The 27,294-nt window shown below is 51.6% G+C and overlaps 15 protein-coding genes across 15 annotated transcripts; 8 read left to right on the plus strand and 7 right to left on the minus strand.

Moving 5' to 3' along the window:
* Positions 1–684: 684 nt before the first annotated feature.
* Positions 685–4,103, plus strand: PHYSODRAFT_396347 (hypothetical protein; the record flags this gene model as incomplete). The annotated part of the gene is made up of 2 exons (XM_009526826.1): positions 685–825; positions 3,873–4,103. Coding segments are annotated over 2 exons (372 nt in total), but the record flags the coding sequence as incomplete, so codon positions are not given.
* An 81-nt stretch (positions 4,104–4,184) lies between these two features.
* On the minus strand, positions 4,185–4,412 carry PHYSODRAFT_406631 (hypothetical protein; the record flags this gene model as incomplete). Its single annotated transcript, XM_009526827.1, has 1 exon — positions 4,185–4,412. A coding segment is annotated over one exon (228 nt), but the record flags the coding sequence as incomplete, so codon positions are not given.
* Positions 4,413–5,144: 732 nt separating this feature from the next.
* Positions 5,145–5,609, plus strand: PHYSODRAFT_299721 (hypothetical protein; the record flags this gene model as incomplete). The annotated part of the gene is made up of 1 exon (XM_009526828.1): positions 5,145–5,609. The coding sequence occupies one exon, from the start codon at positions 5,145–5,147 to the stop codon at positions 5,607–5,609; it is 465 nt and encodes a 154-aa protein (XP_009525123.1).
* Positions 5,610–12,856: 7,247 nt separating this feature from the next.
* Positions 12,857–13,168, plus strand: PHYSODRAFT_408405 (hypothetical protein; the record flags this gene model as incomplete). The annotated part of the gene is made up of 2 exons (XM_009526829.1): positions 12,857–13,023; positions 13,081–13,168. Coding segments are annotated over 2 exons (255 nt in total), but the record flags the coding sequence as incomplete, so codon positions are not given.
* A 67-nt stretch (positions 13,169–13,235) lies between these two features.
* PHYSODRAFT_410082 (hypothetical protein) lies at positions 13,236–13,679 on the plus strand (the record flags this gene model as incomplete). Its single annotated transcript, XM_009526830.1, has 1 exon — positions 13,236–13,679. A coding segment is annotated over one exon (444 nt), but the record flags the coding sequence as incomplete, so codon positions are not given.
* A 6-nt stretch (positions 13,680–13,685) lies between these two features.
* Positions 13,686–14,432, plus strand: PHYSODRAFT_403699 (hypothetical protein; the record flags this gene model as incomplete). The annotated part of the gene is made up of 1 exon (XM_009526831.1): positions 13,686–14,432. A coding segment is annotated over one exon (747 nt), but the record flags the coding sequence as incomplete, so codon positions are not given.
* Positions 14,433–16,514: 2,082 nt separating this feature from the next.
* On the plus strand, positions 16,515–18,100 carry PHYSODRAFT_249611 (hypothetical protein; the record flags this gene model as incomplete). Its single annotated transcript, XM_009526832.1, has 5 exons — positions 16,515–16,602; positions 16,650–16,694; positions 16,913–16,982; positions 17,197–17,349; positions 17,419–18,100. 5 exons carry the CDS (start codon positions 16,515–16,517, stop codon positions 18,098–18,100), a joined length of 1,038 nt encoding a protein of 345 aa, XP_009525127.1.
* A 2,168-nt stretch (positions 18,101–20,268) lies between these two features.
* PHYSODRAFT_408231 (hypothetical protein) lies at positions 20,269–20,454 on the plus strand (the record flags this gene model as incomplete). The annotated part of the gene is made up of 1 exon (XM_009526833.1): positions 20,269–20,454. A coding segment is annotated over one exon (186 nt), but the record flags the coding sequence as incomplete, so codon positions are not given.
* A 439-nt stretch (positions 20,455–20,893) lies between these two features.
* On the minus strand, positions 20,894–21,734 carry PHYSODRAFT_495602 (hypothetical protein; the record flags this gene model as incomplete). The annotated part of the gene is made up of 2 exons (XM_009526834.1): positions 20,894–21,536; positions 21,634–21,734. Coding segments are annotated over 2 exons (744 nt in total), but the record flags the coding sequence as incomplete, so codon positions are not given.
* Positions 21,735–22,792: 1,058 nt separating this feature from the next.
* PHYSODRAFT_407430 (hypothetical protein) lies at positions 22,793–23,008 on the minus strand (the record flags this gene model as incomplete). The annotated part of the gene is made up of 1 exon (XM_009526835.1): positions 22,793–23,008. A coding segment is annotated over one exon (216 nt), but the record flags the coding sequence as incomplete, so codon positions are not given.
* A 138-nt stretch (positions 23,009–23,146) lies between these two features.
* PHYSODRAFT_403426 (hypothetical protein) lies at positions 23,147–23,431 on the minus strand (the record flags this gene model as incomplete). Its single annotated transcript, XM_009526836.1, has 1 exon — positions 23,147–23,431. A coding segment is annotated over one exon (285 nt), but the record flags the coding sequence as incomplete, so codon positions are not given.
* A 273-nt stretch (positions 23,432–23,704) lies between these two features.
* On the minus strand, positions 23,705–24,131 carry PHYSODRAFT_411783 (hypothetical protein; the record flags this gene model as incomplete). The annotated part of the gene is made up of 2 exons (XM_009526837.1): positions 23,705–23,870; positions 23,941–24,131. Coding segments are annotated over 2 exons (357 nt in total), but the record flags the coding sequence as incomplete, so codon positions are not given.
* A 144-nt stretch (positions 24,132–24,275) lies between these two features.
* On the minus strand, positions 24,276–24,446 carry PHYSODRAFT_493427 (hypothetical protein; the record flags this gene model as incomplete). The annotated part of the gene is made up of 1 exon (XM_009526838.1): positions 24,276–24,446. A coding segment is annotated over one exon (171 nt), but the record flags the coding sequence as incomplete, so codon positions are not given.
* A 318-nt stretch (positions 24,447–24,764) lies between these two features.
* Positions 24,765–24,980, minus strand: PHYSODRAFT_405361 (hypothetical protein; the record flags this gene model as incomplete). Its single annotated transcript, XM_009526839.1, has 1 exon — positions 24,765–24,980. A coding segment is annotated over one exon (216 nt), but the record flags the coding sequence as incomplete, so codon positions are not given.
* Positions 24,981–26,387: 1,407 nt separating this feature from the next.
* PHYSODRAFT_330217 (hypothetical protein) lies at positions 26,388–27,294 on the plus strand (the record flags this gene model as incomplete). The annotated part of the gene is made up of 2 exons (XM_009526840.1): positions 26,388–27,124; positions 27,165–27,294. 2 exons carry the CDS (start codon positions 26,388–26,390, stop codon positions 27,292–27,294), a joined length of 867 nt encoding a protein of 288 aa, XP_009525135.1.

Raw genomic sequence — 27,294 nt, forward strand, 5'->3', positions numbered from 1 at the left:
CACGTTGAAGTCGCCGTGACGCACGCCGTGTCAAGGCACACCGGCTCAAGGGGATGTCCAAGGAGGGAACCTCCCCAAACTACTCTAAACATCTCTACAACACCCAGACTATACTTCTTGCACCCAGGTTGTATCGCATTGTATCTCAAATGATTTGATGGCACTTGACTAAGTCGTGCAGCACACCTGCTACTCCCAACACCACTCAAAAACTAATCTCGTATACCCACTCCTCCATCGACCAATGACGTACTCGGAACAGGACGTATTTTAACCAATCATACGGTCTCATGAAGTCTCTGGGCAAGCAACAACACTGCGAGTGTCCCCCACTTGGAAAGATACCACCTACAGGCGTCCCCGGCCTATTCGCCACAGTGGTACTTATGATGTTTGCGAATCAACAAGATTCACGTGGTCTGAACATAGATGAGTATGTACTTGCTACAAGCTTAGCTCAAGAATACGGAGGAGGTATTCCTGCAACGTGCCACTTGTCGCAGTAGGTCTCGCTGTACACGCATCTAAGTCAATATGTTTGCAGAAGTAGCGCGCAAATCTTGAAAACCGCTTGTACTTCCTGTGCGAGGTACATTAAAATATACAGCCGGGACTAACCCGGGGACGCCTGTACCTGGCAACTCGTTCCCGGCTTGCTTCACGCGCTACCAACCCATCATGCCGCCCGCTCTACCCTGGACTGAACTCGCCGATGGCCTCAGTGAGGACGAAGTGGATCTGCTCCTGGAATCGTTCAAGGTGTTCAAGATCACCAAGAGAGACCAAGTGCAGTGCAATGTGTGCACGGAGGCTGGCCCCCATACCGTCAAAATTCCAACGGGGTTGGACTGCTTCCAACCAAAACCGGTCTAGCAACGGTATTAGGTTTTTTATTCAGCTGATATTTAACCTCACGACCGCCGATTGGATTCTCGGCCAACAGTCCAGAAGCTTCCAGGTTAGTGCTGCGAGTCGTGCAACGCTGCTTGCGCTACCTGTGCTGCTGTTGTCTCTGCGTGTACACAGGCGCTGCTGGCCGCTGGGCCGTGTGTGCTGCTGAGCCATGTGTGCTGCTGGGCCGTGTGTGCTGCTGGGCCGTGTGTGCTGCTGGGCTATGTGCGCTGCTGGGACGTGTGTTGGGTTGCGCCTGTGCGCTCTCGTGGCGTGTGGCTCAAGTGGCCGAGGGTTTGGACGAGTATGGTGCTGTTGATGGATGCGACTTACCCGCGCCCATGGAGATCGTGAGGTTGAGCGCCAGGCCTTCGGGCCTGGAGGATCAAACCCCGACATGGGCATCAAGTATTATGTGTTTTTGCTTTCTTTTTGGACAGGTCGGCTAAGAGAGTGCGTGCTACTCCTGTTGTACGTATTGTGTATCTTATTGACTATTTAGTGTGCTGCGTGTGCATTTAGGTGAAGCGCACGAATGGCGGAAGGGCAGAATTGGGTGTCGGGTCGACGACTTCGCCTTCATAGTAGCGCTCGCGAAACTGATCAAGGAGGACGGAAAGGTGGCCTGCTTTGTGAAGCGCACACATGGCTTTGATGACCGAGCCAACGGCTACAGCCTGTGAGCCTTGTGCAGCCAAGTATTCAAGCGTCTTCGTCTCGGCTTCGACTCCAACAGCGTGGACCTCCGCCTTGTACGCTGGCGAGGCCGGATCCAGCTTGAACCCAGAAGGTAAGCAGAGCATCATGAATGCAACTGCGTGTCGTGACTCGTGAAGGATGGCTTTGCTAGCTGTTGTTGATTCGTACATGCGTGGTACAGCAGTGAATCACTCGAACCACACTGTCGATAGCGCTTTGGAGGCACGTTTGTGCGCGCGCTTTGGCTGCGACTGCTCAACGGCTTCGTGCTGCTGCTCGGTAGTGTTTGTTTTCTTGTCAATAGATTCTGCGTTCCCCTCCCCAAAAAAAATACAGCCAGCCTTTCCTCTACGCGTGTTTGGCGGAGCAATAGCTCGTCGAGCTGCTGCGACAGCTTTTCGAGAACACGGATCATGTTTTGAGAGGACTCGGCCGCTGTTTCTTGTTTCTCTTCTGCAGGTGGATTGAATGCGGCTCGGAGGGTGATCGACCATGCCAACAGCTCGGAGGCCTGTATGTTGAGGACACCAAGGGCTTCATGAATGCGACGGACGTACGGGCTATCCAAGCGATGGCGTTCCATCTCGGGGAAGTGAAGGATCAAGGTCGCCATCAATACTTCGAGCACCTGAGGATCCAAGTTCCAAGACACTGTCGGGAAACCAGTGACAGCAGCGAAGAGGAGATCCTGCAGCTTCTCCACGCGCGCTCGGACGACTCTATCCAGAGCGGTAAGGTCTGGAAGTCGGGCGCCCGCTTGCGGGTTCCACCCGCTCAATTGGCGCGCAACTTGTTGATCTTCGTGTGTTGTGTTCAGCATGTAGGAAAACGCCTTGCTCACGCGCGACATATTCCAGCCCCCGCGTTCAACAACCCAGTTCGGGCTGATGCGACTGTCGGCGTTGGCGTGCATGGCCCCACCTCTTCTGAAGGAGTGCGAGGTAAGTCCCTTCGTGAGTCTACTCTCCTTTGCTGCTGGCAGTCCACTAACCGTGCCTAATAGTCTATTGATATAAGCTTGGGCACCAGGGGCCAAGTTGGCTCGACGTGGCTGTGGAGTCTTGCATGTAGGTGCTTCCGCAAGCTCGCGGTCTAGCTGCGCAATCAGCCCCAGCTCGCCATCGTCGTCTTGGTCGTCGGACGCGGACAGTGCAGGTACGGCAGCAAATTGCGGGAAGATGCGAGTTCCTGGAGCGGGTTGAAGGGCGAGAGCGACAGCTAGCACGTGTGACGGGCACGTGAAGGGATCGTTAGGGTCCTTAAACAGGGAGATTCCCTGTTGCGAAGCAGTCTTCACACGCTTAAAGCGGAGAAATATCATACCGCCTAGCATATACGCACAGAATTGTCAGCATAATTCGTGGGGTTAATCAATACAAAATTCAAAATCCTGCACGATTCGTACCGGGGTATACACACAGCTGGGCTTTCTCCAATTGCTCAGCCTCAGAATCACGACCGTAGAGGTACCACATCAACGCCACTAGCGCCACATCCAGGTAGTCGGAGTTGGCGGAAGCGTGCATGTAGAGAGCCGAGATGATAGTCATTATATCTTTCTTAGTACATGGTGGCGCTTGTTTCGTGACACCTTGCTCCGGCCTCTTTTCACAGTACCGATCTAGAGTTGATAGCATCTTTTGCAGCTTCTTAGCTACACATTGGCTCTGTTGCGGGTACAGATCCGCCAGCCAGTTCTTAACATTGCCAAAATAAGATAGCACAGTGTTCTTGGACAGAGCTACTCCTTGCCTTCCTATTTTTTTCACTAAGAACCACCCATACTTATCCAGAATGACAAACAAACTCTTACCTGTGCTATCCTTAGAAATACGATCATGCACTTCTGTGAGCGTCACCTCCTTCTTCGCAAGGAAGTCTTCGACAGACTTCACAGCCGTCGCTCTGCTTCTCTGGCTGTTCGCAGGAACTAGCGATGCCACCGACATGCCTGTGTGCGTCGGAACGCAGAATGGAGTCGAAGATGAGCTGGCAGGGGTTGGAAACATATGAATATTTATTCTATTTGTAGTTCACTTGATATTTGTATGGCATACTCGATATCAAATCGCGTTTCCAACCCGATATTGTTGGAATGTTCAGATCAGCGGTTGGCAGTCATTCCCTCGATTTAATTCGTCGAAATTTTAAGCAACGGTAGTGTCTATTGGTTGTAAATGCTAAGAATCGCAGATGACACACTCCTATTGGCCGGAAGCACCATACAAACTTTAAGGTATTTTTCAGGGGTTAGAATCGCAGCGATATGCTACCATAACAAGCGTAAGCGGGAGCTTCGCTGTGCTTGCCGCCGGTGCAAAGCCGCAGAGCCGTACGCGCGCTGCCCCTCGAGGGGCAAAATGCTAAAGTGCGAGTGTCACGGCCTCGTCGATCTGTTCAAGGTTGGCTCACACGTGACAGCCCGCCGCACGCCACCACCAGCGCGCTTAACGCGTGCAATGAAGGAGTTCGCCCGCGAAATGGCCGATCAGGGCCTTAAGCCTGCTCGAATTCGAACGGGCATAATGCGCAAGTTTGAGTTGCGGACTGAGGCGCTGCCCTCGCTCAGAACTGTGCAGAAGTTTGTGCACAACTACATGGTTGAGCTTAGACGTGGCGTCGATGTGCAGCACAAACGAGGACGAGTCCCGGTCGGCCTGCCGCAGCAGCGCCTTTGAAGTAATGCCCACCAGGAAGGGGTTGGCGTCGGCGCCATTGCCGACGTACGGCCTCCCCTCCATGTCCGTTCGCCACGTAAACGTGAACGCGTCGCACTCTTGCTCGTGCCCCGTAAACGCCGCCTCGCGAACCAAGCGCCTCACGTCGTCCACGTAGTCGTTCCAGCCGACCTTGGTGCTCAGGTCGATTACCCCGTGTTCGTTGTCGGGATTTCCGATCGCCGCGGAGCATTCCATTTGCTGGTGATTTTCGTTTCCCCGCAGCGCCAAGAGACGTACTTCACCGAGGCACTGATGGCGCTTCGAAGAATTTACACGCAAGTCACTGGCAAGCAACTGGCTGTTCGGTACGCAATGGGTGACGCTGACGACGCCCAGCACAATGCTGTGCAACAAGTCTTCGGCGTCGACAACGACATCAAGATTCTCATGTGCTTCTATCATGTTGCGGCGAAGGTATTCAAGAAGACGAGCAAGCTCCATCCGTCCCTCTATGCTGCCGTCGCCAAAGGCGTACATGATATGCACTTCGCTGCGGATGAGGCGGAGTTTTTAGCAACGCAAACCCACGTGCTGAAAGACTGGTAGCAACTGCCGGGTCTGGCGGCGTTCTCGACGTACTTCACCCGCCAATGGCGGAAGGAGCGCTGCTGGATGTGGCAGATTAACCACACGCCGCCCTCCTTTGCGGCAACAAACAACCCTGTCGAAAGCTTCAACGCGATCCTGAAGAGAGACTACAGGCTCCGAGCGAGGATGAATATGGGTGCTCTGCTATGCCAGCTGATGACATGTTGTGCTCATGAAAGCACGACACCGAAGCCGTTCGCCGTGGAGCCGATACCAAGCAAGACCCTCATCCGCCGCGCAAAGGAGATGAGAAGAGCAGGCATGCTCTTTGAGGTGGTTCGTGAACGTAGCAGCATCGCATTTCTACTTAACGTCACTGCTAATGGTGACTCCACCGGACCTGAAGTAGTGCGTGTGCTCTCCCGGCGCGTTGCCCGCGTCTACGACCCCGAGACCAAGCGCTCTCGCGAAGCATTGCCCGTCACATCACAGCTGGGCGAGCAGACCGCCCGAACGGAGATTGAGGGGATGCCGGAGCTTGGCTGGGCTGTTGACACCCAGGCGTGGACGTGTCCTTGCAACTACTGGGCGAAGTTTGGAACGTGTATCCATACCCTGCTCGCAAAGCACGTGCGTGGAGTTCATGCATTGAAGATCGCGAACGGCTCGTACACCGCGGGCCCAACAGGCGACAAACGGCGGATAGACACGGACTTCCTGGGCGCCCGTTCACTAACACGCCAGCACTGCAGATCGAATAGCTCAGGTTAGTATCATAAGTGCCGCCGAAGAGCGTAAGCAAAACGTAGCATCTTACCGTGCATAAAGCTCTTCATAGTGCTGGCAATATTAGAGCTGCTTCACTGCATATGCAACATTACTGCAAGTAGTACACTCACTGCATCGGCAGATCCATGCTTGGGCCGCTGCGCACTTCCCACTCACAGCAGCATGTAGTCTTAGGCGGAGTATGGCCGTATCCGCTCAGCAATATGACGTACAGCATACCCTAGCAGCGTCGGGCACTGCTGCTCATGACGGTCTCCGCCTCAAGCACGGTGCTGCTACTTGTCATCACCTTCGCAGCATTCAACGCTGCCGAGAGGCACGATCACCTCGGGAGCATGCCACTTAGCGGCTTCCTAAACAACAGCACCGCACAACAAAGGTGAGGTAAGTAGCGGCGACGGTTGCTTGCCTCCAGCCCACCCACGGTGATTATTTGCACCGTGCGGGAGGCATTCACAACGTCGTACCTGTTGTGCGGGCAGCACTGGTGAAGAAGCAGGCTACGAAGGCACTCGCGCAGAGGCTGATGCCGATGCTGGCGGTTAGCACAGCAGCCTTCTCTCAGGCCGGCGTGCGCGTCGGGCTCGGATACTTGGAGTGCTGGCAGATGAACGTTCTAGAATGGGGGATTACAAACTGGGAGTGTACACGAACGTCTTGTCGCGGCCTGTTTTTATGTGTAAGTGCTGAGTGAACGTTTTGGGTGCTGCGCGTCTCTGTTGTGGGTGTTTCTACGGCAGAAATCAAGAGCGTCTTTCTAGTCGTATTCGTCCACAAGTGGCTACGCGGCTGAGCAGCGGGCCCCCCTGTACAGGATTATGAGTGAGCCACCTTTTTGGTAGATGCAACTCAGATGATAATTCAGGCACAGATAACTGGTGTATAACTTATACAGTATTGTGCTTTGCAGTTATTTTGCCGACCATTTTAGACGCTAAATATGGCAAAGCCTCACAGCTTGAACGAAGTTGCGGCGGAGGTATTCCCGCAACGGGCCACTTGTCGCAGTAGGTATCGCTGTACACTCTTCAAAATCAATACGTTTGCAGAAGTAGCGCACAAATCTTGAGAGCTTGTTGTACTTCCTGTGCGAGGTACATTAAAATATGCAGTTGTACAGCCGGGACTAGCCCGGGGACGCCTGTACATGTATTAAACGTGTACACGTGCCTGTCCTCCTCGTGGGTGATGAGTCCGGGTCGCCAGTGTACCAACTTTGGACCACAAACAACCTTCTTTGGGACAATGGCAATCTAAAAAAGACGAGAACAACCACAACAGCTGGAAAGTGATCGTCAACAACCACTTTTCCGGTCACTAGCAACCTGCACTTTCTAACTGTACTTTCTCAAGCATCGTACCGGTACCGGTAGCCAGATTGTCAGTTCCCAAGCTTGATCTGTTGCTCTGCCTCATTGCCAGAGCTGTTAATACCGGTACATTACCGGCCATTTGCAACCAAGGTTGTATTTCTAGAAATCGCCACCTCTGATTGGCCAGCTGCATGGTATCGACCAGGATTGTTGCTTGTACTGTAGCCAAATGGTACGGTATCGCTTGCAACTTCGGTTGCGCACACGGTAGCAAGTATTAGTCTGTTTTGCAACTCAACTCCTATACAAACTGCAAGTCACGGTAGCAAAACGACGCCGTATGGGAGACAGTATACAAAACACAAGTGAATTCGTTTATGCAGGGTTGCAAAGCTTTTATCACCGTGGCAAGCCGTGGCACCGCCAACGGCGGCCTGGAGCTTTCCATGGCTGGTCGAACCAGCTCATACTGTCGTACCTGCACGTAGTAGGAGGTCACGTCGGAGCCGAAGGCCTGTTATGGCGGCGGGGCTACCGGTAGAGCTAGCTCCGTACCCTCCTGGTGCTGCTGCACAACCCGTACGATTTCATGCAGGCTACCTCTACCACTTTCTCATCTACGGCTACTAGGTAGGATCAGAGGCACACTCTATCCAGTTCTCACTGAGATGAGAGAACGCAGGTAAACTGTGTCATCATTTCAGACATCTTCACACAAATAAAAGCCAGCCCGCCAGACCTACCGCACAGTAGCAATCCGCGTGAAATGGAAGCCGTCCCGCGGCTACAGACTCATAAAATCGGTATGGAAGGACCCCGCAGCAGTACTGCCTGCACGCGTGAGCTGTTGCCGCTCTGTTGAAGAAAGTTAAGGCGTTCCAGGAGTACAAGGCCGTGACCAGTTCTCGCGGTCGGTACTGCACCTACGAGAGCGACGCTAGTGTTTTACAAAGAGGTTCTCGCAGTCAGTACTACATGCACAAGAGTTATTCAGCTCATTTCACAGCGCGTTGCTCATAAAGCAACCTCAAAGGGCTGCAGCAAAGTTACACATTACCTGGTACTCCATTTTTAACCAATGAGATGACGGTTTCAAAGCTGGTTGCTGAACTGGCTGGTATTTCTACAGTATTCCAAAGCACGGCAACCATACAAAACGTTGACCGCGGCGATGACCAGCGCTAACGTGTAGGTGGCTCAGCTTAAACCCCTTGATTCACAATAACTCGCGCGAGTTAATCTGAATTTCTTGATTCACAATAACTCGCGCGAGTTAATCTGAATTTCTTGATTCACAATAACTCGCGCGAGTTAATCTGAATTTCTTGATTCACAATAACTCGCGCGAGTTAATCTGACGCTCAGACTTTCAAATATTCAAATTTCACAATCTTGGTGTAATCTACACGAGATTACTGTCGGCCAACAGCTCCCCACACAACACAACAAGCCAGTACCTTTCGAGAGTTTGCGAAGAACCTAGCTGCAGCTGTCCCCACCTCAGATGTCTCCAAACCACACCTGGACGAAGTTAGCCGAGTTCCAAGGCGAAGATGCGTTAGTCAAGTTTCGCTGGGAGCGATTTTGCTGTTCTGCCATATTTTGGGTGAGGACGCGCTGGTGTATGATTTGCCCCGGGGACCACTCGATGGCTGAGCGGCGCCTTCGCTGTCAGAGCCCAGACTGCAAAGGAACTGTTAAATGTGCAACGCTCTGGAAAGTGCATGGGTGCCCGACTTCGAAGCGGTGGATTGCGTACACAAATGGCCAGCCACACGCGCGTGAAGACATAGCGTGTTCGTTACCTCCTCGCGCCAAGGTGACACGTGAAATGCGCGACTACATCCAGCGAATGGACGAAAACGCGGTACCACCACGCTTAATCTGGAGCAACATGCTTCGTGCACCTGAAATACCGACTCCAGTGCTTGGGTTTCCGACGTGCCCTCAAGTTCTGCGTAGTGTCAAGTACAATCGATGGCTGCAGGGGTCTAAAACCTCTATTGTCAGGACGAAGGAGTTAGTGAAGGCGAAGGCCTTCGTTGCTGGAGTGGATCCCGACACCGCGTTTGTGTTTGGAAATCGTGAAGATGAGCACGGCATCCATTTTGTTGGGAACGGGGAAGATGATGAACCGTTGATACTTGGAATCACGAGCTTGAAGCTAATGCAAAACATCAGTTCGCTACAGGATCGCGAAGCATTTCTCATTTTTCACTTGGACGCTACTTTCAAGCTGAGCGACATCGGTTACCCTGTTGTTACGTGCGGTTTCACCGATCGCCACCGAAGCTACCACCTAGCCGCGCTTTTCATTGTTAGCCAAAGGACCCGACGCGAATATTACGAATCGATTGGAGCTTTCGCACGAATTTTCAGGACCCACATGAAAAGACCACTTCGAGTTGACGTGATAATGGGCGACGCCGAAGAGGCCCAATTGAACGGACTGCGGGATGTTGCAGAATGTGCAACCTGTCCGTACCTGATGTGTTTCTTCCACGTGATGTACAATGTACGCAAGCGAGTGCGACACTTACCAGATTCGGTGCGAGCTATGGTGTATCGTGGTATTCTTGACATGCACTACACACTCAACCAAACCGAATTTTGGGAGGTGTGGGGGCGTGTATCTCAAGAGTGGCAATGCGATAGAAGGTTGCACGTCTTTTTGACATATTTCGCGGCACAATGGATTCATAGCCGCTTCTGGAGATGGCAGATTTATCACTCTCCAGGGGGGTACGCTACAACCAACAACCCATGTGAAGTGTTTAATGCCAGCATCAAGCGCTATACGCAGCGCAAGGCAGCGGATACGCGCCGTTTGTTGATGAAGCTACTGACGATTGCAGAAGATTATTCGCTGTGTGTACCACCTCCCATGGCATCTGGACCAAACGCCCCGCCTCAAGTTGCAAAGCAGCTGGCCCGAACGTTAGTGTCGACCAACCGAGTCGTCGTTTACGCTACGACCGAGAAGTCGGTTGTTCGCGTGCTATATCATTGCGGTGGTCATTTGGAAGACCGCCCCGAACTGTCTGATCTTGACGAGTTGGAGGCCCCCAGCAACGTCAAAACTCCTGTCATCATATCGCCCGAGTGTTTAACAGATGCAGAAAAGGCTACCGCTGCCAAGTTCTATCAGGAAGCTGTGAAATGGTCTGTACGCCGCGCGCACCACGTTGGCATGCCACGAGGCGGGTGGGCGGTGCACCTGAGTACGTTGAGTGCTCATGTCTTTTCTATAAGAAGTTCCTGTCTTGTGCCCACATAATCTGTGGACGTGCGGCTTACGGACTCAGCGTGCCTGGAGTTAATGGGTCCAATTTAAGATTCAAGGATAGGCGTGTGCGCCTGAAGCGTCCACATGTGAGCAGTGCGGCTACAGTGCATGTAGATGATTCAGCTACCGGTTTACTGCTGGCAGCCAACGAAGTGTCGCTGCATGGCAATCACACCGGGTCCGATCTCAGGAGACATGCGCATAACTTCCCAGCTCAAAGTCTTGGTGTGGTCGGGGCAGAAGTCGGGTTCGATATTGGCTTCGCGCCTGGTTTCAACCTTTGTCCGCAAGATCACACCAGATACACAGCATATGCCTACAGACCAACTGGTTACACGGCGACTTTACCAGACCCGGTGGCTTTCCAGCTCGATCCACAGCATTTCCAGCCTCTCTACCCGCCGATTGCACAGCCAAGTCCTGCAGCTCCCCCATATTCATTTCAGACTGGTTTGGCGACTTGGCAAGAAACATTTACCAGTTCTGGGCCATATGTATGGTCTACGTCAACCACATCTGAGCATTTGCCACCTCCAACCGAGCCCGTCCCCATCAGACGCCAAATTGGCCGTCCCCCCTGGCCACGGCGGCCCTCGACATGCAATTTTTGTTAGATTAGTTCCTGGCAAGAGGCTACCTGCGTGTCTATAGGAATATTACATCTTTTACGACTGAAGTACTTCTCAAAAGGTCGGTAATGTTGAAATGGAGGCTGGTTGTTGCCACCGATACCATGTAGTTGTTTCCTGGACCTTGCTTATATCGCAAGATCTACAAACACCTACGTCAGAAAGCGATATAATTGATGACTCACATAGTATGTATTCGAATGCCACTCTGTAGGTGTTTCTGGTTTTGTGGGTAGAACAATCAGGCTCGCGTAACGAAACCACTTTCGAGCTCTCCCGGAATCTATCTTGATTTCTCAACAGCGTTTTCCGTGTTAATAATTTAGAATTCATCGGCTTGGAAGCACCTGCTAACTATTAGCACTTGGTGCCGCCAACGCAACATGGTCACTATGTGCTACTCTCCATATATCAAAATGGAGGTTTCCATTGAGTTATATAAAGCCCACATGTGTAGTTTGGATCATCTCTTGACTTAGTTCGTGGTCGCTTCGCGCTTGTCCTGTTCAGGCGTCAATAAGTCTTGGGCCTCGCTGCTGTCATCCTGTACAAGCAACCCCCTACTAGCTACAATGGACGGAAAGGCAACTTGGCTGAGCAGGCGTTCGTGTTAACCGGATAAGCTCACGACCACTGCTCAAGTATAAGCGTATCGCCACAAATGCGGGCTTAGGGAATGTAAGCACTGCACTTCGAACCTCATACAGCCCCCCTGGCCTGCTGTAGGTCGGTTACGCACTACTTCATACTAACCCCGAAGTACTTCATACTAACCTCAAAGTGCTGGATTCAGAATAACTCACGCGAGTAAATCTGAAATACTGGATTCAGAATAACTCGCGCGAGTTAATTTGATATTTACTCTTGATCTGATTAAATCTGATACCTAAAATGATTGGCCATATACGGCTGACTATCATTCGAGAATTCCCCCTCCCTTCCCCCCTTTTCCGAATGAAGAGACGGGTGTGTGTGAATCGCACTGAGAAGGAGAAGCTTGCGCTTCTTAGGCGCTGGAAAATAGATAACCCAGATTGGACTCTAGAAGAAGCCGCTGTCGAGCTTGAAGTCAAGGAATCGACTTTGAGAGGCTGGGTGAAACGCTACTGGGATGTTTGTGACAAAGAGGTTGGCTCAGATCGCAAGCGCAACGAAGGCGGAGGACGAAAACACAAGATGAAGCCGGACGAATGGAGAGTAATCGAATACCTTGATGAGCTTATGGAGGACAACTGGACGTTTGACGATGTGATGTTTTATTGCCGGAGCCTGGAAGAATTCAACTCGGATTTTGATATTCCAAAGTCCCAAGTAACATGGGTAAAACGTTTTATCCAACGCTACACAGCACGTGTACCCCCTGACGATGGCGGTGTACCCTCTACTGACGGCGGTGCAACCTCTGGTGGTGGCGGTGTAACCCGTGGCGATGACAGTGAGCACGGTCAAAATGATGGAGTAACCACTAGTGATGATGGTGTAACCCCTCGTGATGGCGGCGTAATCCCTGGTGTCGACAGTGAGCTCGAGCAAGATAATGGTGTAACCCCCGGTGACGGCTCTGTACCCTTCGATGGCTGTGGAGATGAAGACAGCGATGAAGACAGCTACGATAGCGCTGGATCGGATGAAAGCGATAGTAGTAGCGAGAGTATGGATTGTAACGAGTCTGAAGAGTGCGAGTATGAGGTGCCTACAGCTGCTAAGAAGACTTCTTTGCCTCGGAGGCAGTCTGCAACCAGGTCGCGGAAGCAGAAGCCAATATTGGAGTGGACGCGTGGTGATGATACGAGCTGGATCTATCGCGAGGACCTGGACAGCCTAATGCCGCATCAGACTTTGACAGAGTCCGCCGTTGATTATTTTGTGCATGGTTTCATGCCTCGGGAGAATGGCTTAATTTTTTGCCGCGGAACTTCTTTTTTCCGAACGATGCAAGCCGTGAAAAGAACGAAGGAGAAAGCTGCAAGGGACGAGCGCCTCGCTGGTCACATAGGGAAATTTGACTGGGTATCGTACCGGTTTGTTATTCTTCCAGTCAACGGTAATAGTCACTGGAGCTTTCTTGCGGTTGAGAATCCCCTGGAGGGGGGCGTCATTCGGCTGTATCACGTTAATTCTGCTATAGAAGCGCATGACACGGCAAACGTGTTTTCCTTGATGCAGTGGTGGTTGGCGAAAGAGCGGGTCCCAGAAACAGCTTCGGTGGGGTCGGTTAAATGGAGTTGTCACGCCTGCCCTACCAAGCCTCAGCAGCAAAACTCTGTTGATTGTGGAATTTATCTGCTCTACTTCATCGAAAAGATATCCAAACCACACCTGGACGAAGTTAGCCGAGTTCCAAGGCGAAGATGCGTTAGTCAAGTTTCGCTGGGAGCGATTTTGCTGTTCTGCCATATTTTGGGTGAGGACGCGCTGGTGTATGATTTGCCCCGGGGACCACTCGATGGCTGAGCGGCGCCTTCGCTGTCAGAGCCCAGACTGCAAAGGAACTGTTAAATGTGCAACGCTCTGGAAAGTGCATGGGTGCCCGACTTCGAAGCGGTGGATTGCGTACACAAATGGCCAGCCACACGCGCGTGAAGACATAGCGTGTTCGTTACCTCCTCGCGCCAAGGTGACACGTGAAATGCGCGACTACATCCAGCGAATGGACGAAAACGCGGTACCACCACGCTTAATCTGGAGCAACATGCTTCGTGCACCTGAAATACCGACTCCAGTGCTTGGGTTTCCGACGTGCCCTCAAGTTCTGCGTAGTGTCAAGTACAATCGATGGCTGCAGGGGTCTAAAACCTCTATTGTCAGGACGAAGGAGTTAGTGAAGGCGAAGGCCTTCGTTGCTGGAGTGGATCCCGACACCGCGTTTGTGTTTGGAAATCGTGAAGATGAGCACGGCATCCATTTTGTTGGGAACGGGGAAGATGATGAACCGTTGATACTTGGAATCACGAGCTTGAAGCTAATGCAAAACATCAGTTCGCTACAGGATCGCGAAGCATTTCTCATTTTTCACTTGGACGCTACTTTCAAGCTGAGCGACATCGGTTACCCTGTTGTTACGTGCGGTTTCACCGATCGCCACCGAAGCTACCACCTAGCCGCGCTTTTCATTGTTAGCCAAAGGACCCGACGCGAATATTACGAATCGATTGGAGCTTTCGCACGAATTTTCAGGACCCACATGAAAAGACCACTTCGAGTTGACGTGATAATGGGCGACGCCGAAGAGGCCCAATTGAACGGACTGCGGGATGTTGCAGAATGTGCAACCTGTCCGTACCTGATGTGTTTCTTCCACGTGATGTACAATGTACGCAAGCGAGTGCGACACTTACCAGATTCGGTGCGAGCTATGGTGTATCGTGGTATTCTTGACATGCACTACACACTCAACCAAACCGAATTTTGGGAGGTGTGGGGGCGTGTATCTCAAGAGTGGCAATGCGATAGAAGGTTGCACGTCTTTTTGACATATTTCGCGGCACAATGGATTCATAGCCGCTTCTGGAGATGGCAGATTTATCACTCTCCAGGGGGGTACGCTACAACCAACAACCCATGTGAAGTGTTTAATGCCAGCATCAAGCGCTATACGCAGCGCAAGGCAGCGGATACGCGCCGTTTGTTGATGAAGCTACTGACGATTGCAGAAGATTATTCGCTGTGTGTACCACCTCCCATGGCATCTGGACCAAACGCCCCGCCTCAAGTTGCAAAGCAGCTGGCCCGAACGTTAGTGTCGACCAACCGAGTCGTCGTTTACGCTACGACCGAGAAGTCGGTTGTTCGCGTGCTATATCATTGCGGTGGTCATTTGGAAGACCGCCCCGAACTGTCTGATCTTGACGAGTTGGAGGCCCCCAGCAACGTCAAAACTCCTGTCATCATATCGCCCGAGTGTTTAACAGATGCAGAAAAGGCTACCGCTGCCAAGTTCTATCAGGAAGCTGTGAAATGGTCTGTACGCCGCGCGCACCACGTTGGCATGCCACGAGGCGGGTGGGCGGTGCACCTGAGTACGTTGAGTGCTCATGTCTTTTCTATAAGAAGTTCCTGTCTTGTGCCCACATAATCTGTGGACGTGCGGCTTACGGACTCAGCGTGCCTGGAGTTAATGGGTCCAATTTAAGATTCAAGGATAGGCGTGTGCGCCTGAAGCGTCCACATGTGAGCAGTGCGGCTACAGTGCATGTAGATGATTCAGCTACCGGTTTACTGCTGGCAGCCAACGAAGTGTCGCTGCATGGCAATCACACCGGGTCCGATCTCAGGAGACATGCGCATAACTTCCCAGCTCAAAGTCTTGGTGTGGTCGGGGCAGAAGTCGGGTTCGATATTGGCTTCGCGCCTGGTTTCAACCTTTGTCCGCAAGATCACACCAGATACACAGCATATGCCTACAGACCAACTGGTTACACGGCGACTTTACCAGACCCGGTGGCTTTCCAGCTCGATCCACAGCATTTCCAGCCTCTCTACCCGCCGATTGCACAGCCAAGTCCTGCAGCTCCCCCATATTCATTTCAGACTGGTTTGGCGACTTGGCAAGAAACATTTACCAGTTCTGGGCCATATGTATGGTCTACGTCAACCACATCTGAGCATTTGCCACCTCCAACCGAGCCCGTCCCCATCAGACGCCAAATTGGCCGTCCCCCCTGGCCACGGCGGCCCTCGACATGCAATTTTTGTTAGATTAGTTCCTGGCAAGAGGCTACCTGCGTGTCTATAGGAATATTACATCTTTTACGACTGAAGTACTTCTCAAAAGGTCGGTAATGTTGAAATGGAGGCTGGTTGTTGCCACCGATACCATGTAGTTGTTTCCTGGACCTTGCTTATATCGCAAGATCTACAAACACCTACGTCAGAAAGCGATATAATTGATGACTCACATAGTATGTATTCGAATGCCACTCTGTAGGTGTTTCTGGTTTTGTGGGTAGAACAATCAGGCTCGCGTAACGAAACCACTTTCGAGCTCTCCCGGAATCTATCTTGATTTCTCAACAGCGTTTTCCGTGTTAATAATTTAGAATTCATCGGCTTGGAAGCACCTGCTAACTATTAGCACTTGGTGCCGCCAACGCAACATGGTCACTATGTGCTACTCTCCATATATCAAAATGGAGGTTTCCATTGAGTTATATAAAGCCCACATGTGTAGTTTGGATCATCTCTTGACTTAGTTCGTGGTCGCTTCGCGCTTGTCCTGTTCAGGCGTCAATAAGTCTTGGGCCTCGCTGCTGTCATCCTGTACAAGCAACCCCCTACTAGCTACAATGGACGGAAAGGCAACTAGTCGAGCAAGCAGCTCCCGCGTCTTCATCAACTGTCAACGACGACTTGTTTACCAAGAACTACTCCATCGCCACGCCCGCTACAGCGATCAGCACGGTTACTTCCACGTACCGCAACTGGGTGGGCACCTGGACCATGTCGTCCGACGTCGCCTGCTACCGAGAAGCGCACATTATGCCGACGTGCCCGACCGACTACAACCGCAATGACGCCACTTACACGTGCTGGGCGCAGTGTCCGCTTGCCTAGCCCTGTTCAATGCGGCATGGAGTGCATCCGACAGAACGACCACTGCAGTCTTGAAGTCTTCAATAAGGTCGGCGTGATCGCTGTCACCACTCTGGATGCAGCCTCCATGGGCGTCTTTGGCAAGCTGGAGGATATCGTCAAAGGCATCACGCGCGTGGTCAAGTGCGCCAACTCGATGATGACTGTGATCCGAGGTTTGGTGTGGCGGAAATGAGCTGACATCTACGACTGGTGCTTGCAGTGCGAGTCCGAGGTGCAGCCAAGCAGCGGAAACGCATGAAGTATGGCAGGATCAATGTGATGGATGGCAGGAGAAGCCAGTGGAGGCTGAGATGGGACTTAAAGTTGCTCGTTCGCCAGGAAACCAGCGTGGCCAATGCCACGCCTGCATTTTATTCTGACTTAGCTTTAGTATAGGTAAGTTTAACGAGTGAGGGTGCTTACAGTTGAAGTGCTGAGCAGGCGCGACGACTCAGGGCTCTCATTCTTGAATCAACCCACAAGTTAGCAAGTCGACCTGCTTCCTTACTGCTCTGGCCAAGCAGTGTGTGTTGGCTCTCCGCGACCTCACAGCGTGAGCTAGAGGCCACACACCATCGTAGCGAGTTAGTAGTGCTTCCGCTTCTCAAGTAACAAGTACAGCAAGCGTAACAAGGACAACAAATACAGCTACAACTTCTACAGCAACTCCGTCGTCATCGACTCAACCCCAGCTTCTTCTGTCAAGTGCTAGCACTAGGCTGAGCTCTTCAGCGTGAGCTCGGCCTACTACTGTGACATTTGGTGAGGTGCATCCGCAACATCAAGACGTCCGATCCGCAGACGTCTCAAGAGCAGCTATTGGCCATCCTGTACCAGACCAACAACGTCGTGACCGACATACCCATCGCCATCGGCAACTGGCTCGGCAAGAACCTCCCGTCAAGCCTCTTTACGTCCAAGTAAGTGCTGGCGACCTCACAGTACATCCTCTCTCAGATTCTGGCCAATGGCGACGAGATCATTTCAAGCTGGAGCCACTTCAAGGCGTTCCTGGTAGGAGCCAACTTCACGGAAGCTGCGGACGGACTCAACTCGACAGACATTTCCTCGTTGGAGACATGGATAAAGTCCAATTCGACGTGCGGAGCCGACTTGAAGTCCTTATTAGATCGCACGTGGATGACGATTGAGCAGTACAGACAGGAGGACCCCGATATGAGCGACGCCGAAGTGCTCCTCAAGATCAGCAACTCGGACCTCGTTCTCTACGACGTCACGACCGTGACCAACAACTGCATGGCGTTGATGATTGAACAATCGTCGGAAGCGACCGCCTATACTTCACGCCAAACACTGCGCAAGACGTTTGGAGTCATTATCAACGACCTCATCTCGTCAGGGAAGAGTAACAACGGTACGACGCTGAAGGCCAAGCACTACACGTTCAAAGCTCTCCAAATGGGTCTAAGTGTTCTGTCTATGAGTGGGTTCAATACCTACGATATCTCGACACTGCTGTACGCCTACGTTCAGACTATTTGTGGGTCTACGCAATTTATGGGCGAGATCGACGACGGTAATGAGGCTGCGACGCTGGGTCTGCATACAATTCAAGACGCCTTCAACGGCAGCACCAGCTCCTGGACTAGAGAGGGCGATGGCGCCGTCATCATCAACTTTTCCAGCGCTGACACTAAGGGCCGTTCTTAAGTTCCCGCTCCCACGTCCCGGGACTAAATAACGCGTTCTGATTGGCCAGTGCGTCCGTTGGCAGGAGGGAGGCATCTTCCAAGTCCCAGCAGCTCCCAAGTTTATTTCGCGTCGTTGGGAGCGGGACGAGTGGGAGGCGGACTTTACTTCGTAAAAGGCCCCAAGCAAAAAAGTCGACAATGGAGGAGCTAGGTCGTATTGAAGGCGCGATGGCGACGTACCAGACGTGGGGGGGGGCAAACGCTCTGCGGGCGGAATGCCGCCGCCTGGGCAGAAAGCGCCCTGGGCGTGCGAGCACCCCAGCAACATATTCATGCCACAGAAAAGGTGGCAGTATAGCTTTTTCACTACGCTGGTTCAATACATCCATGTACACCAAAGCCGGGACGGTCTTTTCCCGGGATTCGTCCCGGGAACTTAAGAACGGTCCTAAACACGTGATGGTGAATGTTCATTCCGGAGGGGAGAAAATCGACGAGGTTTCGGTGTCTGCAGGTGGAACCGTGAAATGGACGCGGCAAGACGTTGTATCTGGATCGCTTGCGCTCGGATTTCTTGGGTCTTCGTGGAACAGGAGGCGGATCCTTGGTGTTGTGGGTGCCGAAAGCTTCCAAAGGTGGCCACTTAGAGCTAAATGTGAAACTTAATGTGAGCTAAAGTGCGTTGGTGTTGCTTTTGACAAGTTGTCAAAATTAACAGTACAGAGAGTAGCGGCAATAAGAAAGGGTTCAACGATTAAAGTACTGAAGATATATACAATAATCAAGTCAAATCAAATCTTACAGAGCTTTAAACGTATTGACTTAACAAAATAAATGAAACAGGTTAGGTACGTTATTACTTGGCCCGATCGACGAAGGACTTCGGCGCTACAGGCACTGGTATCGCCGTCGTACTCGTCTTCCTGAGGCGCACAATCTTCAAATGCATTGGCTGCGAGTCACCACGACGCCCTGCTTGTCCACGGCCTCCGCACATTACTGTAGCTACAATACGTCTCGGCGGTGTGTGTCAGCTCGCTGAGCTTGTGCAAACCCAACATGTGCACGTTGGACAACACCTCCGTTTTAAACTGCAGGCGATCATGGTCTTCCTTAGCGGCAGTTTGCGGGGTAATGGCGGCGAGAAAGTAAGTGTGACGGCAGTGGTTCAGCCACTGCGTGTGCTCGGAGCCACTCCTTGGAGTTTGAAAAGGGGCCGGGAACTTCGACTGCTGTGTGTATGCCACATCACTTTGACAAACTCAGTACCTAAATAGAGGCCATGTATAGTTCAATATTTATTTGTTGTCAGAATTATAAGTTGTTGACCCTTTATTGTTGCCGCTTCTCTCTGTATTGTGTACCTAGGACGGCACGCTGTCGTTGCCTCTAATCTGAGAGCTTACCCAGCCCAGCCCAGACGAGTTCGAGCAAGTTCTTGTCCCGAACCCATGACAATCCTAGATCGAGTGCTGCGCTGTGCCCCCCGTCAACTGGGACGATTAAGATAGGATCTGGGACTTGCCAGCGTCTCCGCTACTGTAGCAGCAAGCGGCTCGCGAGAACGCGTTGCCCAGACAGCGTGATGCAACACTCCTGTACAGTAATATGCTCCCCTGCTCGCGCCTGCATGTTGGCGGATGCAAAGGGACGAAAGGCTTCAAGACGCGCATCTACCGGGGCAGTTTATGTGCGCTAGATGCGCCCGTGTTCGGGATAACTAATGGCTTAACAAGCGACCTCAACTGCAGCACCACCAACACGGCGTCGATGCTGCAGCGAGGTCGCAACGATGCCGTCTAGGCCAGTCCTTCAAGAGGATGACTTGGCACACAGGCAACTGCCACCTCCGCAGACCTGGCTATCAAGGGATAAGTTGGAAAAGCCCCAGAGCCTCCGAGATTGGAATGGCGTTACAGCAACCATATGACGACAACACGACAGAAATTAAAGCAACCACAAGGCCTAAAGCAACCCTAAAACCAGCTGGCACCCGGTAATTTATTTTATATGACGCGTAAATGGCAGGGACACGTCGCCCTCGTCATGGTCTTGCTACATATATCTCTAAATTTAGACACGTCGTGGTGGCGTCTAACTGATGTTCTCTACACAGCAATACGTGAAACACATGACAATATGTGTCCCACCTTTTCAACACTTAGCAGATTTTGAGCGACAGCAAAAATGGAGAAGAAATCGCTGGCACATGAGCTGGTGCGCGCGAGAATCGCCGAGATTGCACTCCTCAAGAAGAAGCTAGATGTGCTTACCGAGCATCTGGAAAAGCTTCTGGCAGCGCAGCTACAAATCCAAGCCCTCGTCGAAGATCGCGAAGAGAACAGCTATGCGTTAGCAGCCGTCTTGGGTGATGAAGCGACCAAGGTGGTCTCACCGCAGAGGACGACGCTTTTTCCCTCGATGTTCTACTGGAGCTGGCGGTGCGAAAAATGAAAGACTAATGCAGCATAGACTCTGCATTTAAAGGTAAATACAAACTGTGGTGTTTCTCAGAGCTGGTTCTGTAGCTGCTGATGAATCTGGCTAGCTTTAGCGACGTCGCGTTCAGAGAGATGACGTTCTTGAGAGTATCACATGATGACCCACAGCATTTTCAATCGCATCACCTTGACGTCGTTCTTGGAAATTCTAGAAAGTTGCATCTGCAAGTTCTCCGTAAGATAGCTGTGGGCTTGGGCTACTACCATTACACCACAGCTAGCAAAACCAGGTTGTTGAGGGGCACAGATCCACTCAATCGGATCGAAGAAAAGTGGCCACGGGAGTCAGAAGCCTTGTGCCACCGCTCCACCTAACCACGAAGCCCCTCCTTTCCTTCATTTTCTTTGTCTTTCGGAAGTCCAGTCCACACGATTTCCATGTCATGGTGATAGTCATCATCAATGAGCGGCTCGTACATGTAAACATGCACCCGAAGCTTGCTTGTTTTTGCCGTGTAGCGTAGGCGAAGGATAATTACCCCCCAGTGGTCTGCGTGCAGATTAACGGGGTGGATAATAAAATTCGTTGCTGCAAGTGCTGTCTTAGGGAGACTTGGCCATCCGATAGCCCATGTCAGTGATGACAGCACATGGCACTTCCCCACCGATCTCGCAAGGGTCTCCAAGCAAAAGTCCACAGGGCTATCATTTAGCCATCCACGACAGATCCCTCCCACGATGTTGTCAAAGCTGATCAGGACTTTGTGGGAGAGCGTCACAAATTCAGTGCGTAGCCGACTTGAAGTAAACTTTGAGATAATTTCGTTCGCTAGACCTTGGTGCCGCTCGGGAACAGCATCACGCGGTAGTCCTGCAGTTGCTGTCTCTGCAGTGAAAAGACCCACGATGGAGTCAACTTTACGCCAATCTTGCTCCAGCCACTTTCGGTCCTTCAACCATGAAGTACACTTCGCCTTGATCGCGTAGAATCCTGTTAGAGCACCTACATATTGTCTAGAAACATAAGTATGTTAAAGCAACCCTATTAAAGCAACCATATCGCTAAAACAACCATATCGCTAAAACAACCATATCGCTAAAGCAACCATACCCGCTAAATTTCCACAGTTTTGGATCAATCGCCAAGACGACGTCGAGAACAAGTCCTTGCTTCTTGGCCTTTTCATCCAGTACAATTGGCTGCTTCTCCTCCGGGTAGTAGTCGTTGCTGCCTGCATTGATAGGGCGAGGTCTTGTGGAATTACAAATGTGTGCATGCAGTCCGCAGGTCGTACAATTTCCCAATGACAATCAATCTTCCGAGCTCTTAGATAGGCATCCTCCAGCTGAACAGGATACTTCGACAGCATCTCCATCACGCGCTTCAGATTTGATGTGTTTCTGGCCCAAATCAGGAACTGATCCAAAGTCACGGCAAGTTCAGTGGGGTACTTGTGAACAGCAAGACGGTCGGCTTTGAGACTGATCGTAGTTTGCCTCAGCTGTTTCGGAGTTGACCTTGACTTTCCTTGGCTTGGTGGCTTAGGAACTCTAACGACATCGACCTGGCGCACGCGCGACTCTGTGTCAGGCTTCGTAGAGCTTGAAACCTTGTCACAGCTACTCATTCCGCAGCTGTCATGAGATTTCTCGTCGATGGGGGGTCGAATTGGAGATGACTGCGAAAGGTGAGTGCGTTGTGTCGGTAACATACTTTCGTCGGACTCGTAATCGCCATAATTCATGGTCATGGGGCTGCTTTCCAATGCGTCCATGAGCGTCATAGCCCCCATTGCCTCCACGGGGTCCAGAATGGAGTCTGAAACAGGTTCAGATACATCTTCTTCTTGCTTGCTATCTTCAGCAGATTCTGTAGAACTCGGTTGGGGGGCAGGGTTGACACGGTTGAGCCCTATGTCGATCGTTTCCTTCCAGGCACTTAGCTCTTGGTAGAAGTCTGCACTAGACAAATCTGACAGGTGTTCCAATAGCGGTTCCAGCATCGCTTTTGCGTATGCGTATTTTTCAGCTGAAGACAATACAACCTGGTTTGCCCGTTCACCTCGCCGTAGCCGTACGTACGCAACTGGCTTCCTAGCTTTGGTTGGCGAAGCGTTAACCCCCGCAGCATAAAGTGGTTGTTCTGGTTCAGCCCCAGTGTCGTTCGGCAACTTTACTTTCGGCAACCTTAACTTGGACATCTGCACAATTGGCTGTAACATTTCCGCTGCAGCCGTCAATTCGTTTTTCACTTCCAAGGTCTGGTACGTACTCCACCGATCATGAATTGCCATAGCTGGAAGCAGTTTGAAGCCATGCCCCTCGCGTGCTAAGTGCATAAGATGACGACATGGTAAATGGTGACTGCTATAAAATAGACAAGTACACATCCACTCCACATCGTGACAGCAAAAGGTTTGATTCCTGCAATAAATTTTCCATTGTGAAGGACTCGACGCTGTACGCTCACAAGTCGCATCTGCCATGAAGTTCACAAATCGTTCCCACTCTTTTCTCACTTTCTCGAAGATGTCAGGGTACAGTCGAGTTGCTACCGTCCGGAGAAACATCGGTACGGTTTTAGGAACGGGCGAAGTCGAATGGTGCTGCGCGATGACGAACCCGATCTGCTGAGTTATCATGATTTGATGCTGCACCAAGCCCGCAATAGTCTTGCAAATTCGTGTCTTGTGCCCCAACAGTATTTTCACTTGATTCCAGTTTGACTCGATCGTGTTCGTTGTAGTATTCCCAGCCGTGAAAAATTTGCTGCGAGCAAAGTTCGCCCACATGTCTCGACACGAATCCCAGTTCTTTTCAAAGTGCGAGAATAAAGCTTGTTTCTTGTTGTCTTCGCAGTATTGCTTGAATGCACCGTAACTAGAATCGTAACCTGTCTCTGTGGAGCTTCATATGGTTTGTTTTCCAAAGTTAGCGTTACCACAAGAATCATAAATAGAACCTGTTGCGTACCTGTACAGCGTTTTTATCATCAGGTTGAGTAACTCGTCGCGTTCAGACACCTTCAGCTTGTATGGGGCCCGCTGCATCACCTTCTTCCAGTACGAAATGGCATGGAATTGACAAAGTAAAACTTTCGCAGCAGGAAATAGTGTTTTCAGCACCCTCCACTCAACGCAATCTTTGTCGATCACCATGGAGGATATCATCCGCCAACTTGGGTTCTTCTCTTGGAAATACTCCCGGATTGTTGTCATCATCGGAGCTCGTTGGTTGAGGCATATGAAGTCTACAACTGGGAACCCTCTACCAGTAGCGGTTGTGACGACCAGACTCCCTGAAATATCCAACACACAACAGTAGAAAATCACTTTGTTAATAAGGTTGCTATATCATCGATATGGTTGCTATAACTACGCAAGGTTGCCGTAACAAAGATAAAGTTGCTATACCGAACAACTCATACGCACCCAAGTGATAGCCCAAATTGTTCGTGCCGTGAGTGAAATCCATCGTAAGAGTGTCGCCCCAGCGCTCGAACATCAACTTCTGCACCTTTGTTTGCATCACGATACCACATGTCACGTCCATTTGGTCTTGAATAACAAGGACGTCACTACCGTCTAACTGGCGGATAGCTTGCAGCATGTCTTTCAAACGGGCCTCCGCTGCGTCGTGCCCCATAATACTGCGGATCAGTTACGGGTCTGTTGAGGTGTTATTTTGCAGCCTAGCAAACACACAAAGCGCGAACAGTAACGTAAGTATCACTTCAGCATATCATATATAAAACTACGCACCGATTCTCTCATTCAGGAAGTTCGTGATGTGCTTGGAAGAAACACTAGCATCCGTTAAAGTCTTAACATCTTCGAGATCTTGCTCGTCCAACGGAAGTGTCTTTCTTGTCAGGTACAACGATGCTTGCGTTCGGGTGGTCCGGTGCGTGTGGGTAAAGTTCTGATAATCAACAGCGACATGTGAGAAATACTAACAAAGCAAACAAATACACAAAAAGGCAGATACCTCGTTTCTTATGACAATTCGAAATTTGCCATTTTCCATCCGCTGAACGGTTGGTGTCATGCGTGCAGGACACCCGCAATAGTTGCCTTTTCTATTGCGATGTCCCTTGGAGCGCGACGCTTGCGAAACACCGTGTCTACAGCGAAGGACCTTGTGACTCCAATTAAAACGTGAAGGGATTTGGTCCCGATGATTGCTGCATATGAAAGGGGGTTTCGTTAATAACTTAAATTTCTCATCAAACAGAGGTCACACATACCTGTTGTACTGATTTCGTGTCTCCGAGCTTCGTACTCGAAACTTGAGGTGGTGCTTCTGCTTGTATATTTTCAAGTGTGCGTTGAACTTGCTCCAACTCTTGATAATCACTGGGGTAAAGGGCGGAACGGGGTTGATAATTTCTTCGCGCTCCTCGTTGATCTCCCGCAACTCGTCAAGGAGCTTGCTTGATCGCTTCCGCGGTATGTACTGCTTGTTCCGCTTGGATAAACGTGGGGCCGAATCAGCGTCGACAGACTCGTGAAGCTGCAGCTCCGCGTTACGCTTTTTCGCGAAAGAGTGGACTTCATCCCCAGCAGAAAACTTGCATTTGGCCAGAGCGGTGTCTATCGATTCCAAAGTGAATGTCAATATTAATGATAGCGCAACCTTTTTGCTTAAAGCAACTTTAACGAGAGTACCTGGTGTTTTCTTGCGTGCTGTGGCTTTCTTTCTCGGCTCGGGGCTCTGTTTGCGTGTCCTGCGTTCTAAACAAACTAAAAAAATACACATACATTATCAGTTCAACTCAATAAGTATCAACAATAATCCAAACGAGTCTTACCCGCTTCTGCTTCGTCTTCTGTGCTGGATTCTCCGTCGTCGTCTGCCTCCTGTTCATCGTCACTCGCCTCCTCTTCATCGCTATCGCTCTCCTCGTCATCATCGACCTCTTCTTCGTCTTCCTCCTCTTGGTAGCAATCCACCGCCTCTTCGTCGCCGTTGTCTTCCTCATCCTCCTCATCCAGGACGTGTGTTTAATCCAGGGATTGCACCGCGCTTGTCGTCAATCTTCAGTTTTGAACGATCCTATCAGCGTTAAACGATCATCGCCGTGGCAGTGCTTGGCTTGCTCGCAGCGCAGATGCCGGTGCTGGATTTTTCCGAGCCCGATAGGCCCCTGGGAGCCAGCAATGCTCGCCTGAAGGTTGCTCGCTTAGATCCGATCAGCAGTTCCAGATGACCCGGTGATCCTTCTTCTCGCGCTCAAGGCCCAGCCCTGCGCTGCCGACGGCGAACCGGCGCCAAGCAAGCACACATTCATTTTGCGTCTTCCTGGCTAGTCTCAGAGCGACAGCACCATGGGTCTATCAAGAATACTGTTCGGCTTGTTGGTGGTGTTTTCCGCTTCAACGGCAGAGTCCTCGTCCCATGGTGCCGTCCCTTCAACGGCTATGTCAGCGGAGTCTACGTTGCCAGCAACAGCGGAGCTTGCTTCAGACTCTTTGTAGGAAGTACTTGGAGCATGCATGTACGACCTCTTTATTGAACGCGTGCCAGACGCGTTTCGGTCCCCCGCCGGGGCGCTCGTCAGTGGCTTTACCAATCGAGAAGTGAGTTCTCTCTCTCTACGTGTCCTCCTGGGCGGTCGCCCCTACGAAGCTTCTAGAATCTCCTAAAGATCTGTCGTGGGTACGACTCTGGTGTCGTAACCGTGTACCCCCACCATGGGGTTACACCTACGTGCCTGCAGCACTTCCAACACTCTTCGTCGTTCGATGGCGCAGCGTTGCTGGAGAAGTATGCCACGCCTGCCATACCGTCACCTCAACGTATCGCAACTGGGTGGGGCCCTGGAGTCTGTCCTCGGACACGTCGTGCTACCGCGAGGCCCACGTCATGGACACTTGTCCAAGCAACTTCGACCGGAATGAACTCACGAACACGTGCTGGACCGAGTGCCCTATGGAGTTCCCCGTGGAGTGCGGCATGGAATGCATCCGACAGAACAGCGACTGTGGACTGGAAGTGGCCAGCAAGGTCTCGGCGCTGGCCATGGCGATCTTCGGCACTGCCACCTTGGGCGTGGTCGGTGAGCTGGTGAAGCTGGGCAAGAAGTTGACGTGGGCCGTCAAGTGCACGAACCAGTTGCTGCTGGTGATGAGAGGTATTATTCGGTACGTCCGCAACGTCAAGACGGAAGACCCGCAGACGACGCAGCAGAAGCTCCTGCTCATGCTGTACCAGACGAACAACGTGGTCACCGACCTGCCCATGGCCATCTACGCGTGTAAGGGGAAGGAGATCCCTTCCAAGCTGCGGCTCTCGCAGATCGTGCTGGCCACGTCGCAGTGGATGCTGCTCCAGGCGCTCACCTACGACGACGACATCATCTCCAGTTGGTCGAGGTTCAAGGCCTTTCTTAAAGGAGCCAACTTCACGGAGGCAGCAGAGGAGATCACGGAGGGGGAGATCGATTCACTCAAGACGGCCATGAAGCAGAACTCGAGTTGCGGTGGCGACTTGAAGTCGCTCACTGACCGCGTCTGGCTGACGGTGAACGAGTACAGGCAAGATAATCCGGGCATCACCGACGACGAGCTGCGGCTGAAGATCAGCGAGTCCGACCTCGTGCTGTAGGCGAAGGTGACCAAGGCAAATGATCTCCGAGTCCAGCAAAGAGACCGCCAACAAGACGAGGGAAACCCTGCGCAAGACGTTCGGAGTCATCATCAACGACCTCATCAAGTCCGGCAAGAGCGAAAACTGCACGTCGCTGGACGAGAAGATGGCCGCGTACAAGTAG

The sequence above is a fragment of the Phytophthora sojae genome, assembly GCF_000149755.1.
Source record: "Phytophthora sojae unplaced genomic scaffold PHYSOscaffold_3, whole genome shotgun sequence".
Classification (NCBI taxonomy): domain Eukaryota; phylum Oomycota; class Peronosporomycetes; order Peronosporales; family Peronosporaceae; genus Phytophthora; species Phytophthora sojae.